The sequence below is a fragment of the Microchirus variegatus genome (assembly GCF_963457635.1).
Source record: "Microchirus variegatus genome assembly, chromosome: 9".
Taxonomy (NCBI): domain Eukaryota; kingdom Metazoa; phylum Chordata; class Actinopteri; order Pleuronectiformes; family Soleidae; genus Microchirus; species Microchirus variegatus.
In genome coordinates, this window is record NC_139810.1 from 20606538 (window position 1) to 20629856 (window position 23319).

Below are 23319 nucleotides of genomic sequence, written 5' to 3' on the forward strand. Positions count from 1 at the left end.
GCAAGGCTTTTAACAGAAGAGTATTTTTGTTTAGGTTAAAGACATTTAGAGATCCATGCTCTAATGTCATTGATGCCATCAATAAGAGTCGGAGAGAGTCCCTGTTTATAACATAAGCAAAAGACGGGCTACACCCTGGACAGGTCAGGACCAACACCCACAGAGAAGAACCATTTACATATGATCACCTTATCTTGCTTATCCGTTCAAACCTACTACAGTCATTTTAAAGTGTCCAAGTAACCTCTGCATATTTAACTCAGGTTTCCCCCCACAGTTCAACATTTTTTTGAACTGTGGGGGGAAGCCTGAGTACTCTCAGATGGGGAGAGAACATGCAAACTCCAGAAAGAAAGCCCCTCAGTCAGACCGGTTACATCATGACTGAAACCAATTGTTTAATTAATGTTTTAACATTCCAGGAGCAGGCAGAGATTGAAAGTGAAAATGCATCTGCTTTAGAGCAGCAGCAGCAGAGAATTACCACATGATGAGACCAGATAAGGTGATAATAGTGCACAGTAAAAACATTATATAGCTTAAATATCCACTGACAAATTGATAGAGAGAAAGAGGGTCTCGTCTAACCTTAGCTGAGGCTAATGTTATGCAACTCCACTGCAGACTATAGGGATGGGAGTCGGTATCAGTATTGGTTTTGACACTCACTCAAAATGTAAATAAAACATCAGGGAAAAGCATTTTAGCTGAGTCATGTTTGGGCTGTTTATTTCTTCTTTTTGGGAGAACAATATATGTTACACCGTTGGAGAATTTTGTTTTTGCACAAATGTGTTTCATAAAACGGAATCAGAAAAGTCACAAAACACTTTCATCGTTCATAAATGGTCTAAAGTGACTAATATTGGAGTTTGTAATACAGATACCATTTCTCTTCTTGTCTGGTTGAAACACTCTTAGTTAGGGGTAGTGAGGTGTTTTTCAGTTTAATATCCTTCCATATTATAAATAACTAAAAAAGCACTTGGAGAGCGCAGACCTCCGCCTCTATGGATCACTCCCAAAAAGTAATCACTCATGGTCATTTCATATATTAATATAATACATGTCTTACATATAGAACTTTTAATATCAGCAACGGTAAAATCATAAATCACTAATAATAAATAGAATTGTATGATACAACATTGGCCTATATTTGCAGAGTATTAACTTGGAGTTCATAGCAGTGATGATGACTTTTCACTAGAGGTCACCATTTATACAAAGAAATAATTGAGCAACATGAAACCGATATATGTATCCAAAGACAGCCATGTGATTCTAATGACTTACATCAGCGTTTGCTGAGCTAATTAGCACCCAGACTGTCTTTCAGTTTGGTTTAGTTTGGTTTAGGTTTTCATAAATAAAAATATATTTTTGGCTCTGTGGGCAGGGGAATTTAAGTAAGCTTGGTTCCATCTTGTAATTTATCTAGCGTTTCCCAGAACACTTGTTCAGCTGAGAATGTTTTAGTCTTTGTGGAGCAGCTCTTATCCTTAGAGGGCACATCTCGAAAGAATAAAAGTGGCCTTGTTCCCCACCTTTTAATCGTGGACTGGGCTGCGGTGGGGGAGGGGCTGCTGCTCAATTGTACAGTCCCTTTGTGAAGGATTGCTGCTCTACAGATGAGATTGTTCAGCTTTCTGAGTGTATCTGCAAGAAATACTAAAGCAACACGCACGCAAAGCACATACTCTGTGTTCCAATGAAGACATGGATATAGCAAAGTTATGTGAAGGATTCTTGAAACCAGAGAAACTTGGCCAACAGGCTTTCATTTTTGGCTGTGATGACATGACATCTTATTTATTGTTGCACCCTTTCAAACCTGTCAGACGGGTTTTCCTCCGCCGAAGGCTAAACAAGAGAATAATAAGTTAGTTTGACTTTCTGATCTCATCCGCTCATCTTTTACCAACACTTTCTATTGGCCTATTGAAATCACAGCAACAATCTCACCCAGCTCAACGGGGGATTTTGAGAGAAATCTAAAACTACATGGTCTAAAATGTGTATTGGTTAGTGAATCAGTTTAGTCAGACCCATAGCAGCACTGGGTGAAGGATTTCTTTCTCTCTCAGTAGTCATGGGTTTGTTATTACAATCACATAATGAATACAATATGATGATTCGCTGGTAACAAAATTAATTTAAGAATGCAGCGGGCCTGTACAAAAACATCCACTGTAATTAATTTATAGAACGTCACATGACAGAAAGGCTCATTTCCTGTTTGACCCCTTTCTTCCAGCTCACAGACCTATCACTTGCCCAGCTATTAGACACTGTGAATTGAGGGTGAACTGCTACATAGACGTCAAACAAAAAGACCCATACATGGGTCACAGATGAAATTCAAAACAATAATAATCGGAAAAATTATACTATAAGATGTGCCTTTGTCACAATTTATATTGTAAAATGGATCATTAACTTTTGTATTATTATTTTTTTTTTTCCACATATATAAATGATTAAATATTATTTTAAATCCCTGTGTCTTATTCAAGGAAAATAATAGTATTACTCAACCTATCCTGACAAGCACTGACAGCTAATTATGCAGGTCCCTCTGTTTTGGTCCCGCCCTTTTTAGAGTGGAGCCAATCAGAAAAGCTGATAGGTGGGCCACAATTGAGGGCAGCCAATCGCAGCGCCCCCTGTCTGCATAGAGCATTACTGATCCGCAGACAATTTGAGTGAGCGTTAGAATATATCATGTTGGCAACGGAGTTCACAGCGCGATAAATCGGCATCGAACGCCTCGGTTCATTTGCTGAATTCACATTTTCTTTTCCACCGTTTGGATATTCGTGGACAGCGGGAGCCTCGAGGGCGCTGCGTGTTTTCAGAGGCAGAAACAGTCGGTGTCAGGAGAGGAAGGACTACGCTGTTTGTTGGTGTCATCGCGGCAGAGCTGGAGCCTCCTTCAATTTCTAGGCAAATAAATAAAGACTCCGGGTTCCTGCTTTTGTTTGTTTCCTTCGCAGGTGACACGAGCAACGAGGATGGGACTTTTGCTGCACTGTGCCCTGCTCCTGTTGTCGGTTTCCACTTTGACAGTCGGTCTAGATTTTCAGCAGGGACCCAAAGGTGTCCGACATGGAGCGTTCGTGAGGCGTTCAAACACCGAGGAGCAAGCTGCGAGAATCGCGAAGAGGTCTCTGCTGGCACGGCTGACTGATGCTGCTGCTGCTGCTGCTGCATCACCAGACCACAAGATTAGACGAAGAAGCACAGAGGACGGCGACTCCTGCAAAGCTCTCCGAGGACATGACACCGAGTTGGCAGCCAACACCCACCGTGTAAGTTACCGGCACCAGGTCCTGTTTCACTTAGCACCCTCTGACAATGAAGCGAGCCTGGCGCGGATTATGCGCAGGTGTGAAACAGGTGCACACATACAGTATTGTAGGCCTCATCAGGGGCCAGACTACTGATTTCTATTCAACTGTAAACCTCAGCATAACTGCTGCAGTGTTATTGCTATATACTGTTATTACAAAAGGCAATTTCAGTCACTCCTGGAGACTGTCAGGACCCACTGAGTTAGGTCTCTAAGGTTATTTCCCAGCTTCCCAATATTTATGTGCATAAAAAAAAAAAAAATGCAGTAAAATATTCATAAATGTTATGTTTTAATAGGGACTATTAAGGTACAGGATTTTAAAATCAGTCAACAGCCAAACAAGGGTTTTTGACTCCTTAGTGAAAGTTAAAGAAATCTCGTAAGTAGGTATTTAAGCTTTTGGTAACACTTTAGTTTAGGGAACACATCACTATTAACTAGGTGCTTACTAACATGCATATAAGTAGCATACTAGCCCTTTATTAGTAAATATTAAGCACGTAATAACACCTTATGTTGGAAAAATCTTAATTCATGTCATAATAGAGATTAGATTAAGGTTATGTAGATAGATCGATAAGGTAGATAAGTAAGTAAGCACCTAGTTAATTGTGAATAAGTGTTACCAAACTTGTTTGTGGATTCAAAATGATACCCACTTACCAGTCAGAAAAGCAATTCACACATTTGAGGTAAACATTCAGAACAATTGCATGCACAAAGCTTAATAAACAGCAAATCTTTGTTATATTGAACAATATCTTGTCTTCCAGTTACGTCTTTCTCAGGGTTACCACTGACCAGATTGTTATTCTTTAATTATTTAATGCAATAACAAATCCTACAGTGAAGTGAAACTGTACAATGTTTGGTTTCCTCATACTTTAGGACCAGTTTATGCTCTACTGAAGGACTCGGTCACTCCCTAACCTCTCATGTAACTTTGACCTACATCTAATTCTTGTCAGACATGCAACTCGCACCTTTCTCTGCTTGACAGAGACTGAATGTGCCCGAGTGTTTACAGGAAAATTGACTCAGGGGACTCCATGTGACTGGCTGCGTGGTAGTTATTTTGTAAATTAGAGCTGTGTTTGCATGGCCTGGGAAGGCAGTTTGTGAAAAGAACATCTATCAGGAAATGGGACTGCTGTAGTTAGTTTTTAGTTGCACTTTAATCCTGTGTGACCAGGAAGACAAAGCAATGATGCACCGCCCTCCTTTAAACAAACAGACGGAGTCCTCTGCTGTTAATTTGCCTAGCTCCTTGCTGCCATGTGATCAACTTTGCATTGTAGTCTTATGAGTCCTAATGTAAACAGTTTGTTCATTTCCACAAAAAAGGTAGAAGGCCACTGGAGCATCTGGACTAGGGAGTAGTCCAGATGTTTTATGTCAGGCAGCAGGACTGTCTCAGACACTGATACAAAGGTGGTTGTGTTCGAGCTACAGTGCTAAATCCGCTGCATGGGGGGTGACTGACTGCTGTGCAGGCAGTGTGTGAATGGGTATGGATGATAAGTGATAGAAAATGTGCTGCACATACTGTAGATGCGCTGTATGAAAGTGTTCCTGAATGGGTGAACTGTAGTGTAAAACAGCTTTGAGTGGTCATCAAGACCAGAAAAGGACTATAAATACAGGCCATTTCCCATTTAAATCAAGTTGATGTGCACAATATTACAATAGGTGTTGTGTGGGTCACCATCTACGGATGTCAGATGGTCAACTGGTTTATTTGTCCTCTTTTCCCCCCCAGCTGTTATTGCAGTGTAATGTATTAATCAAACTCCTCAATTATTGCTGTGATGATTAAAATGCTTATTTTTCACATTTTCATGTTTCCAAACAGTATACTTTCCATGACCTCAGTGGTTCAGTGTCAGTGGCCTGGGTTGGAGATGGCACAGGGGTGAGTGATGTTCCACTGTGACATTACTGGTGTATCAGTGAACTTGATGAAATTGACGGAGTAGTTTCATGCACCCAAAACATGACCGATGCTCCTCCTCTGAACCTTCTTTCTTTGCAGGTCATTCTGGCATTGACAACCTTTCAGGTGCCCATGTTCATGATTAAATTTGGGCAGTCCAGACTCTATCGAAGGTAAGTTATATGACCTCACCTGTTTTTTTTTTGAAAGCATAAAGTATGTGCTTAATCAGTGTTTATTTACATTTCGTTTGCCTGCAACCATTATTCTGCCAGTGAGAACTATGGGAAGTCATTCCAGGATGTCACCAATCTCATCAACAACACCTTCATCCAATCAGAGTTTGGAATTGCTATCGGCCCTGAGAACTCGGGCAAGGTGAGTCACGTCCTCAGACACATTGTCATTAGATTTTTCACAAATATGGTGGCGTGGTAATGTCTGCCGACTGTGAAGAAGCTTTAACATTTTATCGTCTTCGTCAGTCTTAACTCTGGCCTCTTGTTTAAAGGTGATCCTGATTGCCGACACATCTGGAACTAACGAGTTTGAAATCTTTGCCTCTGATGACTTTGGAAAAAGTTTCAACCGCAGAGATCTGCCCTTTACTCCTCAAATGCAGATCACGTACAACCCTGAAGATTCCAACGTGCTGCTGGCTCACAGCACCAATGTAAGTGGTGAATGATGCAAGCACAGTGTGTAGGGTATCCTGTTTGGATATCAGTTAACTGCAGAAAGATGAGCATTAGAGTCTGAGTAAAACTGACAGCTTCAGTTCTTTATGGGGGTCAGGCTAATCAATAAGAAATGAGTCCTTTATATCAGTCCTTCAGGGGAAATTCCTTCTTTGCATTTAACCCCTGCTCTACACGAAACTTTCCTAGAATTAATAGCAGTGAGAAACGCCTGGTTCCAACCCCAAGTTCCCTTTCCACTTGGCCATGTGTGGCCATTAGTTGTGGTCTTTAATTTAAAAGAAAAACTTTCATGGCCAGTTGTAAAAACCCTGGAGCAAAGGCCACCAACTCACTTACCTTTAGCAAAGGGACTGCTATTGGTCAGTCATTCTTTGTATCCGTTTACACATCGTACATTTATTAACGTGGCTGTGGTGTTTATGACCAGGCAGAGAATATCAAGGTCTGACAAACCTGTGTAAACAATGCCACTGCAGGTGAACGGTGGATTCATCATCTAAGAATCTGCTTCTTTCATCCTCAGAATGAAATGTGGCTGTCGGAAGATTTTGGCAGCAACTGGAAAAAGGTTCACGACGGGGTGTGTCTGACGAAATGGTAAGAAACAAGACCAACGGATGATATAAGCAACGTTAGTCACCTCGGACCATAAACAACAAACACGTGTTATTCATTATTATCTGGTCACTGAGAGTAGGAAGTAGTAGAGAAGTCAGGCAACAAAGATTTCACGATATTGATTTTCTATGTGTTAGCCAGTGGCCATTAACTTAAAGGTCCCATATTATGCAAAATCAACTTTTGAATCATTTTAATCCTTATATTTGGGACTCTGGAGGTCCCAAAGATCACTCAGTCATGTTTTTGTGGTCCTCCTCAGTCTAAGTACAGGAGATAAAACGTGATGTTGACTTCCACTCTCATTGGGACGTCACGAGACAATTCCTGGAATTGTTGTTTTGTAGAGCTCCGCATTGTCCGTAAAAAAAAGGCGAGAGTGCTGGCGAGGGCAACGGCATCCGAAAACCGGAAGCCTGTGAAAAGTTCTATTCTTGGCTCCACAGTGCAGCACAGAGTCCTACACAAACTTCCAGCCTCAGAGGATTTATCTGTCCAGTGGATACATGCTATGACGGCAATGGTGATCACTTTTCCAAATGCTAACTGCTGTTAGCTCCCAGCAGCCTCTGTGGCTGATGTCATTTCCTGTCCCATTTCGTTTTACTTTTTTTTTAAGGTGGACCTTTAAGAGATACTACTAAACAGAGCGTTCTGAACAGGGCTGTTTTGGCAGGGTGATTGAACTGCTGTGGTGCTTCATCCTTATGGTATTTTGACCAAAGCATGTCACAGACATGTTCATTAGGACACCAGGGAACTAGTTTAACTTGGAGAAATAGGGTATAATATGTCACCTTTAAGTTGAAATTCCTTCAACAAGCCACAGACTGGTGGCAAATGTAAATAAAACCAGCATCAGGTTTATTGTCCTTAATGAATGTTTGAATAGCCAAGCCCTCAGTATCTTTTTGGTGGCACTTCCTGGTATTTATTGCCCAATAACCTTGAGGGCTCAAAATATCTTATTGGGTTCATTTGTAAAGCTGAACTTGCAAAGTCACGGTGTCTGTGAAAACTGTATGTGCAAAGCAGACTTCCTGAAACCGGTTATCGCTATCTCAAATGAAGCTAATCTGACGAGGCTTTAGGAAAATGGGTCATTATCAAATAGCGCATGAGTTTTCTGATGTCAAAACATAACTGTCAGAAGAAAGCACACAGTAGAGAAGGCCATATTTGCATAGTGGTTATATTTAATAACTCATGCCGCAAGCTTCTTACTTTCATAACAAAGCAACCCTCATTATGGGAGTAGGTGAAGAATGTGTGATATATATATCCTGTATGAGACCGGATTTCATCCCTGATTCAGGAAATGTTCCTCAGCTTTTTTTGTTTAGTGAGACTTAAAAAACGTTCACTTTCTCGCTTATTTTGCTTGTTTATTTTTGACCTCATGGACTCAAATGTTCACCTGAAATCTTCTGTACTTTCCATTCTGATTGTAGGGGAAGGAAAAATGCCCTATTTTTTTCAACCGGCCATAATGGATCCTGCGGTAAGTAATCCCCTCTTAAAGAAAAATAATATCTGTTATTAAAAATGACCACCAGACACTTGAACCCAGACCTTAATTTCTATGTTTTGCATTTTATTTTGTCAGATGATAGGGGACTGCTGGAATTTAAGAGGACAACAGACTATGGCAAAACCATCAAGACTGTCGCCAATAAGATCTTCTCTTTTGGCCTGGGTGGACGCTTCCTCTTTGCGTCTGTGATGACAGGAAAGGTCAGTATAAAGTCTGTCCAAACCACAGTAAACACAAGTTCATGCATTCAAACGCAAAGTATTTATTGTTTAAAGTGTAAAGTTTGAAAGAAAGGCATTACACATTTCAATTTAGTTGTATTTTATTTTAATAACAGAAGGGGGAATGGTTATAGGAAATATTTGTATTCAAACTTCTCCTTTAAAGTGACCATAATGTACTGATTTATTTTAAGGGTTTATTAATGTTACTGTCATCATTTGGTTGTAAGTTCTGAAACCGGAAAATTATCTGATCTCCTTGGGACGTCACAATGCGCTAAATTCCTGGAATTGTTGTCTCGTGGAGCTCCATTTTGCCGTAAAATGCACGAGAGTGCTGGCGAGGGCAATGATATCTGCAAACTGGAAGTCCGCTAAAAGTTCTATTCTTGGCTCCACAGTGCAGCACAGAGTCCTACACAAACGTCCAGCCTCATAGGATTTATCTGTCCAGTGGATACATGTTATATATGACGGCAATGTGCCTGCTAGAGCCTGCAAATGATCACTTTTCCAAATGCTAACTGCTGTTAGCTCCCAGTAGCCTCTGTGGCTGATGTCATTTCCTGTCCCTTAAGTTTCGTTTAACTTTTTTTTTTTTTTTTTTTTTTAAGAGATACTACTAAACCGAGCATTGTGAACAGGGCTGTTTTGGCAGGGTTATTAAACTGCTGTGGTGCTTCATCCTTATGGTATTTTGACCAAAGCATGTCACAGACATGTTCATTAGGACACCAGGGAACTAGGTTAACTTGGAGAAATAGGGTATAATATGGGACCTTTAAATTTGATATTTCGCCACTAACTTGGTTATTTCTGCATAGATGTCATGGAAAATAACATTTACTTAAACATTTGTATAAATGAATATTACTTCTGACCCCTGGTGTCTGTCTTTCTCTTAATGAACCATCTCTGTGTGCAGGACTCACTGAGGATGATCCACGTATCAGTGGACCAGGGTGAGAATTGGAACATGGCCCAGCTGCCTGCTGTCGGTCACGAGCAGTTTTACTCCATCCTGGCGGCAAATGATGAAATGGTTTTCATGCATGTCGACGCGCCAGGAGGTCAGTTCATCTCTTGTGTCACAAGCAGTGATAATGTTTACGGAGTAGGAGACGGGCACTTCCAAACAATTGTAATTTCATGATGTTACACTGCCGTTCAAAAGTTTGGGGTCACCTATACAATGTTTTTGTGTTTTCCATTAAAAGTCACAAATTGAATAGAAAATGTAGTCAAGACATTGACAAGATTAGAAATAATGCTTTTTATTCAAAATAATAGTTTTGCTTTAATCATTGCACAAGGGTTTTCAAGGGTTTTCTAATCATCCAATAGCCTTAACCTAACGCGATTAGCAAACACAATGTACCATTAGAACAGGCATGTCCAAAGTCCGGCCTGTGGGCCCACGGTCAGATTCAGCTTCAGTTTTATTATGTATTATTTATGGCCCAGGACGGAGTCAAACAGAATATCTGCCCAGATTATATGTCATCCCAATTAGCTCATCTAGTACAGAGTTGCGCTTTGAAACCAGAGTCTCGTGTTTGATACTCAGCCGTGACAGACAAATCCATCCAATGGATCCTTTCAGTTATTATGATATGTGATTGCAGATGTAATAGAAAGGCAGATTTTTGTGATTTTCTCACTCCTGCGTTATGTGTATTATAAAACAGTGTATTTGTATGTAACTTTTAGTGATAAAAAAGGTCTGAAGGGACCATTGGCCCCTGGAAATATTCACATTATCAAGTCTGGCCCTTGTTAAAAAAAGGTTTGGACACCTCTGCATTAGAACACTGAGAGATGGTTGCTGGAAATGGGCCTCTATACACCTATGTACATATTCCATTAAAAACCAGACGTTTGCAGCTAGAATAGACGTTTACCACATTAACAATGTATAGAGTGTATTCCTGATTAATTTAATGTTAGATACATTAAAAAATCAGGACATTTCTAAGTGACCCCAAACTTTTGAACGGTAGTTTATGTGTGAATATGTTTAGAAAAGTAATTAAATGAAGATTTGTGACTTTAGAGTAAAGAAATGCATTTTTGGTCCATTTGTAAAACGTATTAAACAACATTTTTCAATAATAGTCCTAATTCTCATAAAATAATCCTACAACAGACAGTTTGTCTCATTGTAGTACATTAAACACAGGCATTTAATAAGAACACAAATCTTCAATGTGCACTTTACCAGGGCTGTGAATCTGTGAAATGTAATATAAATAATTTTTATTAAGAAAGTTTGAGAATAACTCAGTGGACGTACACAGAAAGACACGTGTCCTCTTTGACAAGGCCACTCTTTACCAATAAAGAACTAGGGCAGTGACTGTGAGCCAGATCCTGTTGTCCGTCATTATTGTCAACCTCATTAACTTCAGCTGAGAGAGAGTCATGTCCCGGTCACAGCAGCATACTGATCACACTTTTGGAATGACATATTTATTTGTCATGTGTGTATTTTGCTTGCATGTATATGTACTTTTGGCCACTTGTACCAAATCGTCTGAGGTTCCTGACCCTATATTTGTTGAATCTGTTTGTTCCTTTTGTAAATCTGTGTACAGATAGAGGCCTTGGTACCATTTACGTATCCGATGACAGGGGCACTGTTTACTCCAAGTCACTGGAGCGGCACCTTTACACCACCAAAGGCGGCGATACCGACTTCACAAACATCACCTCACTGCGAGGAGTTTTCATCACCAGTGTCCTGACTGAAGGTACCTCATTGTGTGTGTGCTTGGATGAAGGAATATCTGCACTCAGATTCCCTTAGAAACACACACACAGATATGAGTTCTCCATTACGCCGTGGAGTGAGGGTGTTTGGTAAATATTTAATTAGCTGTTCAGTGTTAGATGTGCTGACTGTTTGAAGCAGCTGGATGACACTTGAGCAGAAATATCTCACGTCACCTGCTACATCTTAACGCCTTCCTGTTCCTGCTTCACTCTGCAATTCCTGCTCATAATTTCCACTCTTCTACATGGTCATACGTGGTGGTTTTTGCACAGATAGCATGGGTTCGATTCATGTTTTGCTTACTTTATTTTGACATGCTGAGTCTGGATAGCAGCATCAGCTGAGTGATTACGACATACTGTATATAACTATATGTTGTGCCTGTCTTGTTGTTCCAGGTAAGTCGGTGCAGTCTGTGATTTCCTTCGATCAGGGAGGGGAGTGGGTTCCCCTGAGGAAACCCGCCAACACCAAGTGCACTGCTACTGCCATAGATCCAGAGAAGGTAAGCCCGTCCCTGCACTGCCCCTGTATACATACAAACACTCCCTCATTCAGCTCTGTTAATAGAGCCAGTCACATCTGGCATTAAAATGTGTTTGCTGTTATCGGATTACAATCAGATAGCGCCCGATCACTTTTAAGTACGTGTGTAAATACACTCCAGATGCAACGAGGGCGGATTGTTATCAGATCTGCCAAACTTCTTCGGTGGTTTCCATTATATTTGGTTATATCTATTCTGTATGACAGTTAACATCTGGCCCTTTGAGGGTAACCATTATGCTGATGTGGCCCTCTATGCAGAAGAAGAGGGGAAGGTGATGCGGTGCGATCGGATCTTGACATGGACACTGGAGATGCATGTTAATGCCACGTCTAAATGCATGTGGTGAAGCGCTATCCAATCACAGAAAACACATTCTAATGCCAGGTGTAAAGGGAGGCTGAAATGTTACATTGTTTCTGTTCACAAACACTAAACGGGTAGAGACAGCGACAACATCAAAGATCACTAAATGTTACGCTCTGCACTTTAATTGCTGTCAAAGGTCTTGTTTGTTGACTGTCACGCTTTGGTACTAAAAGCACACGGATGACAAACGCTGATTGTGTTGTTTACTTACAGTGCAGTCTCCACATCCACGCAAGCTACAGTGTTTCGATGAAGATGAACGTCCCCGTGGTGCCTCTGAGTGAACCGAACGCTGTCGGCCTCGTCTTAGCTCACGGTAAGTTCTCAGTTTGTACGAACATGACAAGTAAGTTTTGCATGCGGTCTTCTGGACTCATTAATATTTCTAAACGTGTTTCATCAGGGACTGTCGGTGACAGCGCCTCAGACACTAACCCTGATGTGTACGTGTCCGATGATGGAGGGTACACCTGGATGAAGGCCCTCGATGGACCTCATCACTACGCCATTTTGGACTCTGGAGGGCTCCTGGTGGCTGTAGAGCACAACTCCAAGTTACCTATCAACACAGTCAAGTGAGTCACAGGGTTTGACCTGTATTAAAGGAGACAAATTGTGCAAAATCAACTTTTTAATAATTTTAATATTACAATAATAATAATAATATTTGGAACTCTGGAGGCCCTATGAGTCAGAAAAGTGTGAAAAAAGATGACTCTTATGGTCCGCGTTACAGTACAGAGATAACACACATGACGTTGACTTCCGCACTCATTGTTACGTCACAATGAGACATTCCTGAAATTGTTGTCTCGTGGAGCTCCGCTTTGTCCTTAAAAAACGCGAGAGTGCTGGCGAGGGCAATAGTATCCGGAAGAGCAGAAGTCCACAAAGTGTTCTATTCTTGGCTGCACAGTGCAGCACAGAGTTCTACACAAACTTTCAGCTTCAGAGGATTTCCGTGTGCAGTGGATACATTTTATATATGACGGCAATGTGCCAGCTAAAGTTGGCAAATGATGGCTTTTCCAAATGCTAACTGCTGTTAGCTGCCCGAGCCTCAGTGACGCTGACGTAGTTTCCTGTGTCTCATTTGCATTTAAAGAGACAGGCACTCAAAACTGAGCGTTCTGAACAGGGCTGTTTTGGCAGAGTGATTGAACTGCTGTGGTGCTTCATCCTTAAGGTATTTTGACCAAAGCATGTCACAGACATGTTCATTAGGACACAAGGGAACTAGGTTAACTTGGAGAAATAGGGTATAATGAGTCCTTTAAAGATATATATGTTAGCATTTATGTTGTATATTTTTGAGTAGTGTACTTGAATTTGCCAAAATGTTTCCTACACTATTGATGGTCGACCATTTCATATATTGCTTTTTAATGACATCAATGGCTATGCAGAACAGCTGCTGCAATGCTTTTACAGATGAGAAGAATTTGAAATGCTCCTCTGTGCTTTTGCTTTTGCTTTGAAACAGGTACAGTAACAGGGCGTGGTTGTGTTTGTGACACACAAATAAAGGCATTGACGAGCTGAAGTTAGAAAGAGTGGTGTATGCGGCATTAAAAAAAAAGCTCATATGCAAAGCAATTTTGGGAAAAAGACAAGAGAGGATCAGGAATCAGACAATGATCCCACGCCGTTCTCTGGTGTCATCAAACTAGGTCATTGTTATTGTTTGACAGAGCGAGAGAGATAGAGAGAGAGAGAGAGGCAAATGACATACAGCACTAACATCTGTCCTGAGTGATTCAGTCACAGGCAGATTGCACTAAACACAAGCCTGAACACTCCCACCCTGTCCTGTGTGCGCCCTCAGAGCTGATCACAGACCTCTGTGTTCAGAGGTGCTCTGTGGCCAAATACCTGAGCTGCATGAATGTAATCTGTCCTCCAGATTGAGATCAGTTGACATCCTCTGATCCATGGTATTTTCAGGTTTTGTTCACACTAATTTATGTGTGGTCATAATAAAACAATACATTCATATGTATGCACCCAGGAAACATTGTAATGCCAGGTGTGAACAGTCATACTCGGCACTATCCACGTGCAATTCCATGCAATCTCATCTCTGAGGACGGATGTTAAAACTAGGTCTGAGTAAAATTTCAATTCACTTTTTTGTATACTCAATTTCACTTGATTTGGCAGTAAGAGTACATGTGTTACTCATGGTTCTGTTCTATTTACCTATCTCACTCACTGTGGCAATTTGCATTACAACACTCCTCTCTATCAAAGTGCTGCTGGTTAATGTTTGTCAGCCATTGTTCATGTTCGTATCCACACCCTTGCTTTTCCTACTGTAACATTTAAATGTTCTCAGTGTAACTTGCTGTTACAGTGAGAGTGTGACACAGGGCATTAGTGGTGCTGTGTTTCCAGATTAGTCTGAGAGGATGGTCAGTCAAATCCCTGCCACACTTTGTGTTTTACTTTTCAATTACAGTGTTGCTCCCTTTTGCAAGGAAATCAGACAGCAGGAAAAAACATAATCCTCCACATTTATTTAGAATATTTGTTTAAATAAAAGCAATTCCCATGGAGATGATGCTTTATTCCCAGTGCTGATGTCTGCACATTTTTGGATATCTTAACAGGTTTTCCACCGATGAAGGACAGTGCTGGGCCTCGTACAACTTCACAGATGATCCCATCTTCTTTACTGGTCTGGCATCGGAGCCGGGAGCTCGTTCTATGAATGTCAGTATCTGGGGCTACAGAGACACCTTCATCAGCCAGTACTGGATTTCCATCACCATTGACTTCAGGGATCTTCTCACCAGAGACTGTGAGTGACATGATAAATAAAAAACAACAAAACACTGATATTTTAAAGAGCGTCTGTTAACAGAGTCCAAAATGCTGATGTTTCTTTAGGTACAGACAATGACTATGTGCAGTGGTTGGCTCACTCGGATGACATCAGCGACCCCAAAGATGGTTGCATGCTGGGATACAAAGAGAAGTTCCTGCGTCTGAGAAAGGACTCTGTCTGTTGGAACGGACGGGATTATGTGGTCAACACCCAGCCGACACCGTGTCCGTGCACTTTGGATGACTTCCTGTGGTAAGGCTTTGACCTGCGGTAGAATTACAAGTTGCTACTAATAACTACACAATAACTGAACACAATTTACTTTTTACTTTACTTGCTCGCTGCAGTGACTTTGGATACTATCGTAAGGAGAACAGCTCAGAATGTGTGGAGCAGCCAGACCTGATGGGAACAGTGCTGGAGTATTGTCTGCACGGCAAAGAGGAGCAACTGCTGACTAGTGGGTAAGGTTCAAGCTTCAGCTCCTATTGTCCATTATGTGTTTGTGTGTTACTTTTACTGGTTTATTGTTGGTTATCAAATAATACCACCATATATCAGTATCAATGTGTTGACACACCTTTGCCACATGACGTGTTTAGACTTTGTTTGCTTGATACTTATCTCTCACTTGAACAGGAGTGTTAATAAAATGTTGCTTTTGCTCAACAGTATTACTAGTTTTTATTTGTTGCTCTACATTTATTTTTGTACAATATTGGAACATATGCATTTACAAAAGAAACGAGCACTTCCATGTTGACAGTTAGTGAGAATAAGGAAGTGGTCAGAGGACGCGCAGACTCATGTTTTTGTGTTACAAAATGCAAATGAAACTTGTGGTAAACAAACTGTAAATGCACACACGGCCTAATTAAAATGTTGTTTTGGGTCCAAAAATGAAACATCTGTAGAGTTTTTTTTTTGTTAAAGCTAATATTTTTTTTACAAAAAACAATTCCACTGATATGTCAACTTACAGTATCATGAATGGTTGACTGAGCAATAATAATTTGACCATTGTGCTCTCAGCTATAGGAAGATCCCTGGAGACAAGTGTGTGGGAGGAAAGATGCCCGAGAGAAAAGAGATTGACCTCAGTGAGAGGTGTGTGAGTGACATGGTCGACCCCGAAATGGTTAGTTCCTCTGCTTCTTTATTATTCAGATGTATTAATGCTATGTGTTCACATACAGTGTCGTTAGTGGTATTACATTATTTGACTCTTGCTTGTCTGCTTTGGTTTTTACAGGTCAACGTTCACTCCTCCAAGTCTGTGGCCATTGTGATAACAGTCGTCATCGTCCTTCTGCTGAGCATTGCAGCAGGAGTCCTTTTCGTGAAGAAATATGTCTGCGGGGGCAGGTTAGTGCATCTCTCTGTCAAAATGTTAGTCCACTTTTTAACCAGACTTGTTTTGTGTATTGTGTATTGTGACCTGAATGTGTTTGCAATGTGCCCTTCAGGTTCTTGGTTCACAGATACTCTGTGCTGCAGCAACATGTTGAGGACAACGGCACTGAGGAGATAGACGACCCGCTTGAGACCAACCACGTTCACAATGGCAAGATAGAGTTTCACGATGACTCCGATGAGGTACAGTGCATATTGTTTTCTTTCTCTGATACACATCTATCTATAAAGCAAGATGTGTCTGTGTGTGTGTCTGTGACGGGCATATATCGCTGACAGTTAGTCAGATCGACCTAAGATTTTGGATGTGGGCTGAGCATGACCCGATGGTGTGCATTAGCGATGTGAATCTTTGGGTGGCTCACGATTCAATTCGATTCTGATTCTTAGGATCACAATTAGATTCAAAATTGATTCTCGATTCAACCAATTCTATTCATACGATTCTCGATTCACAAATTGATACAACGCATAGTGTGTTAAGGCAACTTATGGCATCAAAACAATACAGGTTGTATAAGATAGTGTGATAATGTGATCACACAAAGGCAAACTTAAGACAAAAGTTAACATTTATTTATTCAAAACAAATAAAAACTTACTTACTGTACAAAAACATAACTTGCATAAATAAAAGCTTAGGCTAGCTGCCTTTTTCTCCCAGAAGTTACAAAAATAAACTGTACACAAATAACACAAACAAGTGTTTTGTTTTGTGTCAATCGATTCCGAATCGTGGATGATTAGAATCGCGATTTTTTCCTCCCACCCCTAGTGTGCATCCTTGATTTTCACGTTTTTTTGAGTCATTTTAATTTTCGCTGATTTATCATGCCACACCAGGCAGGGGGCGCCATCAGGATTGCCTTTCATAGTAAGCAAACAATAATACAATGCAAAACAATGCATCGGCAAACACTGTGTCAAAAAAATATGTGTTTGTTGTACACACATCGTGTACAAGCTTATAACTTTAAGGACTGATGAGTATTTTATTGTGACAAAACATAGTTTTACCGTATGCAAGGATGTGGCCACAATGGACGCGGTTCTACATGTCGTTAATAGCCTACTGCTCTCTTCATATTGGAGAAATACCCTGTGATAATGTAGACAATGGCTGGTAACAAATGATGTTTGTTCATGTATTGATGCGCGTCATAGCCTAGCCCGACAGTTTTCAATAGCCCAAATAGTTTCATCTCCACTTAGCATGCTAAGACCACTACAACGTCGAAAGCTAAATCTCCGCTTGGCATGCCAACGCCTGCAACTCCATAAAACACATACTTTTCATAAGGTACAGACACCACTTCCTACAGACACTGCACTCGTACAGATAATAACAGGCAGGAGTGACCTCAAACATACTGGCTTATAAGCCAATACCTGAATTGTGCATCTAGATATAGTGTTCTAGCTTTGCCTCCTGACAAGGTCACCTGATTTAGGTGTGTGCACACATGCTAATAATGGTTTTTGTTTGCTCACCTGTGTAATTTCTGACTTCATTGGTATGTTGTTTGCTCTCTTTGCACAGGACCTGCTTGAATAGCAGGCACAACCAGTCCTGAAGGGACAGGTTTCCACACCACCTTGTGGCTGGCTGCTGTTCCTGTCTCTCTTTCTGTCTCCAGATACTTCTTCCTTTTTGCTTCTAGTATGGACATTGGCGTCAGCTACCAGAGGAAAGGTCTGTGACACACATCTGTGAAGTGCAACGGACATACAGAGGCACCGTGGGACTAATGCTCAGTTGAGAACTAAGGAGACCTTGTAGTGTTGTGCTTTGGCTTTAATTCTAATGATTGGGTTTGAGTCTACAGGTCAAATGAAGAAGTAACGCAGTAACCTGAGGAACTGCCGACAGCCAGTTTTGAAACATAGTTGTAGAAATCCACCACAGTTGCATTATGGGTAGTGCCTCCTCATCACCTGGGAGTGCTCCCTGGAAATCATACTTTTCACTACTGCTAAAGACCTGTATCCTTTTTTTCATGCACTTGTATATAAACTTTTTTTTTTGGCCATTTGGACTTGAAGGTGTTAAAAAGTTTTACTGGTGAAAGAAGGTGAAAGAACACTCATACTTTTGATAAAGTATTTGTTTGTCAAAGCGTGCCCCGGACAGCTCAAAGTATATACATTTTTGGCAATAATTTGTAAGATCTCTTGTCGTAGTCTGTACTCGGAAATACAAGCCTGAATACTTTTGGTACGCTGTGACACTGAGATCCATGGTTAAAGTAATAAGAGGCAAGTGGAAACTTCCTTTTGCATTATATTTGCTAGCAATAACACGTTAAGTCCAGTTTACTCTCTGTGCACATTCAGTAATCCTATTGGTACAATATCTCTAAAGGTTTCCACTTGCTTCATGATATGAATGGAGACATTTTTGCATCAGTGTATAGGGTGGTAATGTGTGTCTGTTTCAAGACAGGATTTAATATCAAAATAATAATAATAATAATAATAATGCAGTTCTAGCTGCTCAAAGCACAAGGTCCTATATATGCTAAGAGTTTGTAGTTGGACATGTTTTCTTAAATGTGACCTAATGTGACGATACTGTAATAATAGTATGTTTATAATCACTCAGCAGTTTTTGTACTAACTTTTGTAATTTGCATGGCAAATTACAAAAGACGTTGAAACAATGAAGGAAAAAAATAATTATAGTTTGATAGTACATTCACAACTATTTTTTACGACGCATTCGGAAGATGCAACACATGGCTATAATTTGGTGACAAACTACTGAAGGAATGTGTGAACGTGAAGGGGAAACGGTTCAGTTATTTACACTGTACAGCATAATAAACACTGTAGTGAATTCATTAACAGACATAGTTGTATACGCTGCAACGCCACAGGAGAGATGGTTTCTTTTATTTTTGCACCTGATGTGAAACGACCTCTCAAATCTAACAGGGATATTGGAAGATTCTTTGACATCTGTTTTCTTTTTTCTTCAGCATGACACTGTTGTTTTTTGATGCTTAACGTGATTGACCAAACGGACCCGTCTTATCGTGTCACATCTTCTAGGATGATTTTCTCTCTTTTTTTTTTCTTGCACAATCATTTTGTCTTGTTCGAAATGTATCGTTTAAGCGGATTTTATTTATTTGTGACTAGCAAGTTGAGAATGCAGTAAAATGGATGTGGTTATGCAAGTGCCTGGTGTGAGGATATGATGTGAGGCCCTCACCAATATGTGGCCAGCATCTGTTTACTGATAAATATTTATAATGACTAATGTGTAACAATTTGGATCCACTCCAGTATGTTAGTGTCAACCCTAAACTGCACTTGTTTTCCCAAGGTGAATCCTCGTGTTTTCACTGAACTGCATGTTAATTCTTAATATTATTTATATTCCCAGAGCTCTATAAAAGAAATTAGCCACAGTAACCTGGATATTCTCCTACTTCTCTTGGTGTGAGACTATATTCTGACTGTGATACTTTAGAGTCAATCCAAATAAAACAGAATGAATACAGCGTTATTATTCAGCTGCTGTACACTGGGAGAGACTTATCCAGTTCTCAAACAAGGGTGGATTTCATTAAGGAAGGGTATGACATTTATGTTACAGTAAGAACGACTGTACAGCAAGTCATTGTGATGTTTCTGTAAATATGAGAGGTTACAACTTTGTATCTGCTATGATTCTCTCTTTATATTTGAGGCAATTATGTTTGGGTTTGCCATTAAATTCTTATGTTGCTCTATCTTTGTAGGCCCGTTCTTATTTACTGATAACAGCAGTGTAGAAATAGTTATCGTGTAGAAAAGGAGCCGACTGTGGTTTTAGCCTATGATCAGTAAAATAACTAGTATCTAAACCTGCTGTTTTGTAGAATGGCTGCAGCCACTATTCGTTGGGTATAAACACAAAAAATAACCTGTACAAAACATACATTTTGTACAGGTTTAATGTCAGTAATTATGTCAGAGATTATGTAATCATTTATGTCATCAAAGTATTGCTATGTTTTTCACGGTTTCACGTTTAAAAACCCCAAAACGTTTTTCATCATGCTGCACCATATTAAGCCCTTTCAGGCAAATTTTGATTTGTGAATATGGGCTTTACAAATCCATTTTGATTGACAACTACAAATAGAATATTCATATCTATTTTTGCCTGTTTGTGGCTTCTAAAGTAATTCTCTGTCTTATTTAATATAACATAATAATGCAGTCTCAAGAACCACACATGGCTAGCAATACAAAAAAGCAATAGCACAGGTCTCATGTTGTCCTTACACGATAAATAAAATGAATTCCATTAACCCCTCATGTATTAGCCTTGATTTATTTAACAATAAATATGTTGAAAGCAATTATCTAGTAAAATCAAACTGAGAACTCACTTATTTATTTTACTCTGAAGCCTTATATATACACACACATAAAGGCCTGTGTACATTGTGACACCTGTGATGTGTGAATGTGGAAACTTCTCACAGACATTGGCAGTCGGCCATAGTCTCCCCACTTAAAGTCAGCAGTTAGATTCTATACATGAAGTTTCCTTCTGCATCAAAGAACTCATTCCCAACTTGTACCGAAGGAGCAGGTTTCTCTTTTTCCAAATACTCTTCAATTTGTTCTTCAGTAAACACCTGTCCATCCCATTCCTCCTCCTCCTCCTCCTCCTCATCCTCATGGGTGTCCTCTGGATTTGTTTTGTTGGGACAGTTTTCTTCAGTTGACTGCGTCACTGTTGCTTTTTTACTAATACCAGTTGTGAAATGTGTGGGCAGGACAGTAACAGGGCCATGACTCTTGTCCAGTGACCCTGAGGGTTCTGCTTGGATCATCAGAGCCTGGTCAGCTGCAGCGATTAAAGCCCCTTCTCTACCTCCAGGTAGCAGAGTTGTTGCTGTGTTGTTCCCAGGTAGCTTCAGTCTATCCTGGCTGGCTCTGACACCTGAAAGCAGCACTTGTTGGCTCAGTCCAGTCATTACTTTAGCATCCTGCTTGGCTTTTCTTTTGGGAGTGGAGACAAACTTGCTTCTGAGGACCCTCAGGATGACATCAGGGGTGACAGAGTAACCCTCAGCCAGACGCTCTACTGTCCACTCCTCTGGTTGCTCTTGCTTCAGATATCTATAAAAAGAGAATATTTTCATCACTGAAATTAGTCTTTAAAATAGCGCAGAGTGCTGGAAGTGTCATGACAGACATGGCTCAACAAGGATGTTGTTCTTCTTCGTTTGTGAAGTAAGCTTCAGCTTCAAAAACGCATACATGCTCTTTTAGGTTTGTCTGTTCAGGCTGCTGTAGATGCATAGTGTCACCAGGTGGTGGCCTCTTGCCAATATAGTATGTCACAAACCTGGCCTGTGAGTAAATGTTACTCCCTGATCAAGTGGCTGGACTGAGGCAACAGATCCTCACCTGATCTGCTCCATAGCATCCCAGGTTAGTTTCCTGTGTGGAGCTCCTGATGGATTCATCTTCCTCCTGAGTATGTGATATTTCACAGTCTGTGACTTCTTCCTCTCGTCACTGAAAAACACAATAGATGAGGTTTCACAAAGTACACAGACGGCAGACCCAATAAATTAGCTCAAGTTTTATTTTAAAGAAAATTCACTGGTCCAGTTTTATTAAACTCCTCAATCCGCAGACACATTTGATTTGTATTATTACTGTGTACTGTGTTTGTGTAATATGTACACAAACATATTACACCTTCACAGGTCTGGGCTAATCACTTAATAATATATTGGGATATGATTTTCTTTAACATCTATATAACAATGTTTTAATATAAAAATGTTTATGCACAATTTGTGACACAGTTACTATTAAATGTTTTTAACCATGATGTGTGAAATGTTAATCTTTTTCACAAGTGTTTGTTTCAGTCCATACAGAAGTTTCAAACCACAATTATGCACTTTCTTTAATTTTCACTAAGAAGCAAAACATAACTATTGGACATTTTATCATAATTATGATCAACTAAAATTGCCTTTTGCAATAACATTTTTGGCCATATCACCCAGTCATTATAGATATTGGGTTTTTTCCTGACTAAAATGGTCAGTGCAATGTATGTATGCTCTCTTTGTTAATTCATATTTTTCTTTCTTTATTTTTGTGTGTTATATTGTGCAATTTAAATCAAAATATACTGTTGACTCTTACTCGACCAAGGCTTGAAGCTTGTCTTCTACGTCCTCAGTGTCCTCATCACACATGTCGTCACTGTGTCCTGATGCTCCCTGCACACGGTTCTGTCCCGTCCGCCGTCTGACATCTCTGCTGACAGACCGACAGCTGTTTGTGGGAGTAAAAGACAGAGCACCAGGCCTGGAGAAAAGGAGGGAGATGACCCGCAGAGGTCGGGACATGTTCACAGACGGTGTGTCCTGCTTTCCAGAGCCAAAACCAGGGTGTTTCTCTGAGCAGTTAAGCTACAGGACAACATTAGCAGCCAAACTATCCTTAACGGGCCTGGTTTGGACCGAGTAATAACCGACTGGAGTAACGCAAACGCGTCCTGGCGTTATCGTACAAAATAGTGCGGACGTTCATCAACTTCACACACCACCGCAAACATGTCGGTGAACAGCGTGTATTTACTTCCGCAAACACGAGTATTGCAACTTGATTAAGGCGCCACACCGCCACCTACCGATGTGGAGGTGAACGGTCTAGCTTATTGTACAAAATGTACATTTTTAGCTTGAAGTCGTGTCATACAGATACAAAAAAAACAAAGAACGAAAAATAAACCACATGCTCAAACATTAAAAAAAGAGAAAAAACTACACCAAGGGGGGGTATTGTGTTCAGCAGGCAAGAACGAGACCAGTCATCGAAAGAGATATTATAAACAGCATGATTTAATTAAAAAAAATCACACAATACAAAGCACGTTTACAGCGATCTTTCTTTAGTAATACGTTTTGCCAACCACCGTTAGAGTATTGGGATAATAAACAGCAATAGTAATAATAATCATAACATTATTATAATAATACTGGTAAAACGATGACATCTGT

At 40.3% G+C, this 23319-nt stretch overlaps 2 protein-coding genes across 2 annotated transcripts; one reads left to right on the top strand and one right to left on the bottom strand.

The window, feature by feature from the left end:
- Positions 1-3014: 3014 nt before the first annotated feature.
- sort1b (sortilin 1b) lies at positions 3015-17992 on the top strand (the record flags this gene model as incomplete). The annotated part of the gene is made up of 20 exons (XM_083895484.1): positions 3015-3311; positions 5208-5267; positions 5388-5461; positions 5564-5666; positions 5800-5961; positions 6513-6586; positions 8059-8108; positions 8214-8341; positions 9288-9432; positions 10957-11112; positions 11534-11640; positions 12265-12367; positions 12455-12626; positions 14661-14851; positions 14941-15130; positions 15226-15342; positions 15911-16016; positions 16131-16243; positions 16345-16479; positions 17929-17992. 20 exons carry the CDS (start codon positions 3015-3017, stop codon positions 17990-17992), a joined length of 2547 nt encoding a protein of 848 aa, XP_083751610.1.
- A 2625-nt stretch (positions 17993-20617) lies between these two features.
- Positions 20618-22841, bottom strand: ngrn (neugrin, neurite outgrowth associated). Its single transcript, XM_083895180.1, has 3 exons — positions 22460-22841; positions 21704-21814; positions 20618-21412 (listed from the first exon to the last, which is right to left on the bottom strand). The coding sequence occupies exons 1-3, from the start codon at positions 22663-22665 to the stop codon at positions 20812-20814; spliced, it is 918 nt and encodes a 305-aa protein (XP_083751306.1). The 5' UTR covers positions 22666-22841; the 3' UTR covers positions 20618-20811.
- Between the last annotated feature and the right edge of the window lie 478 nt (positions 22842-23319).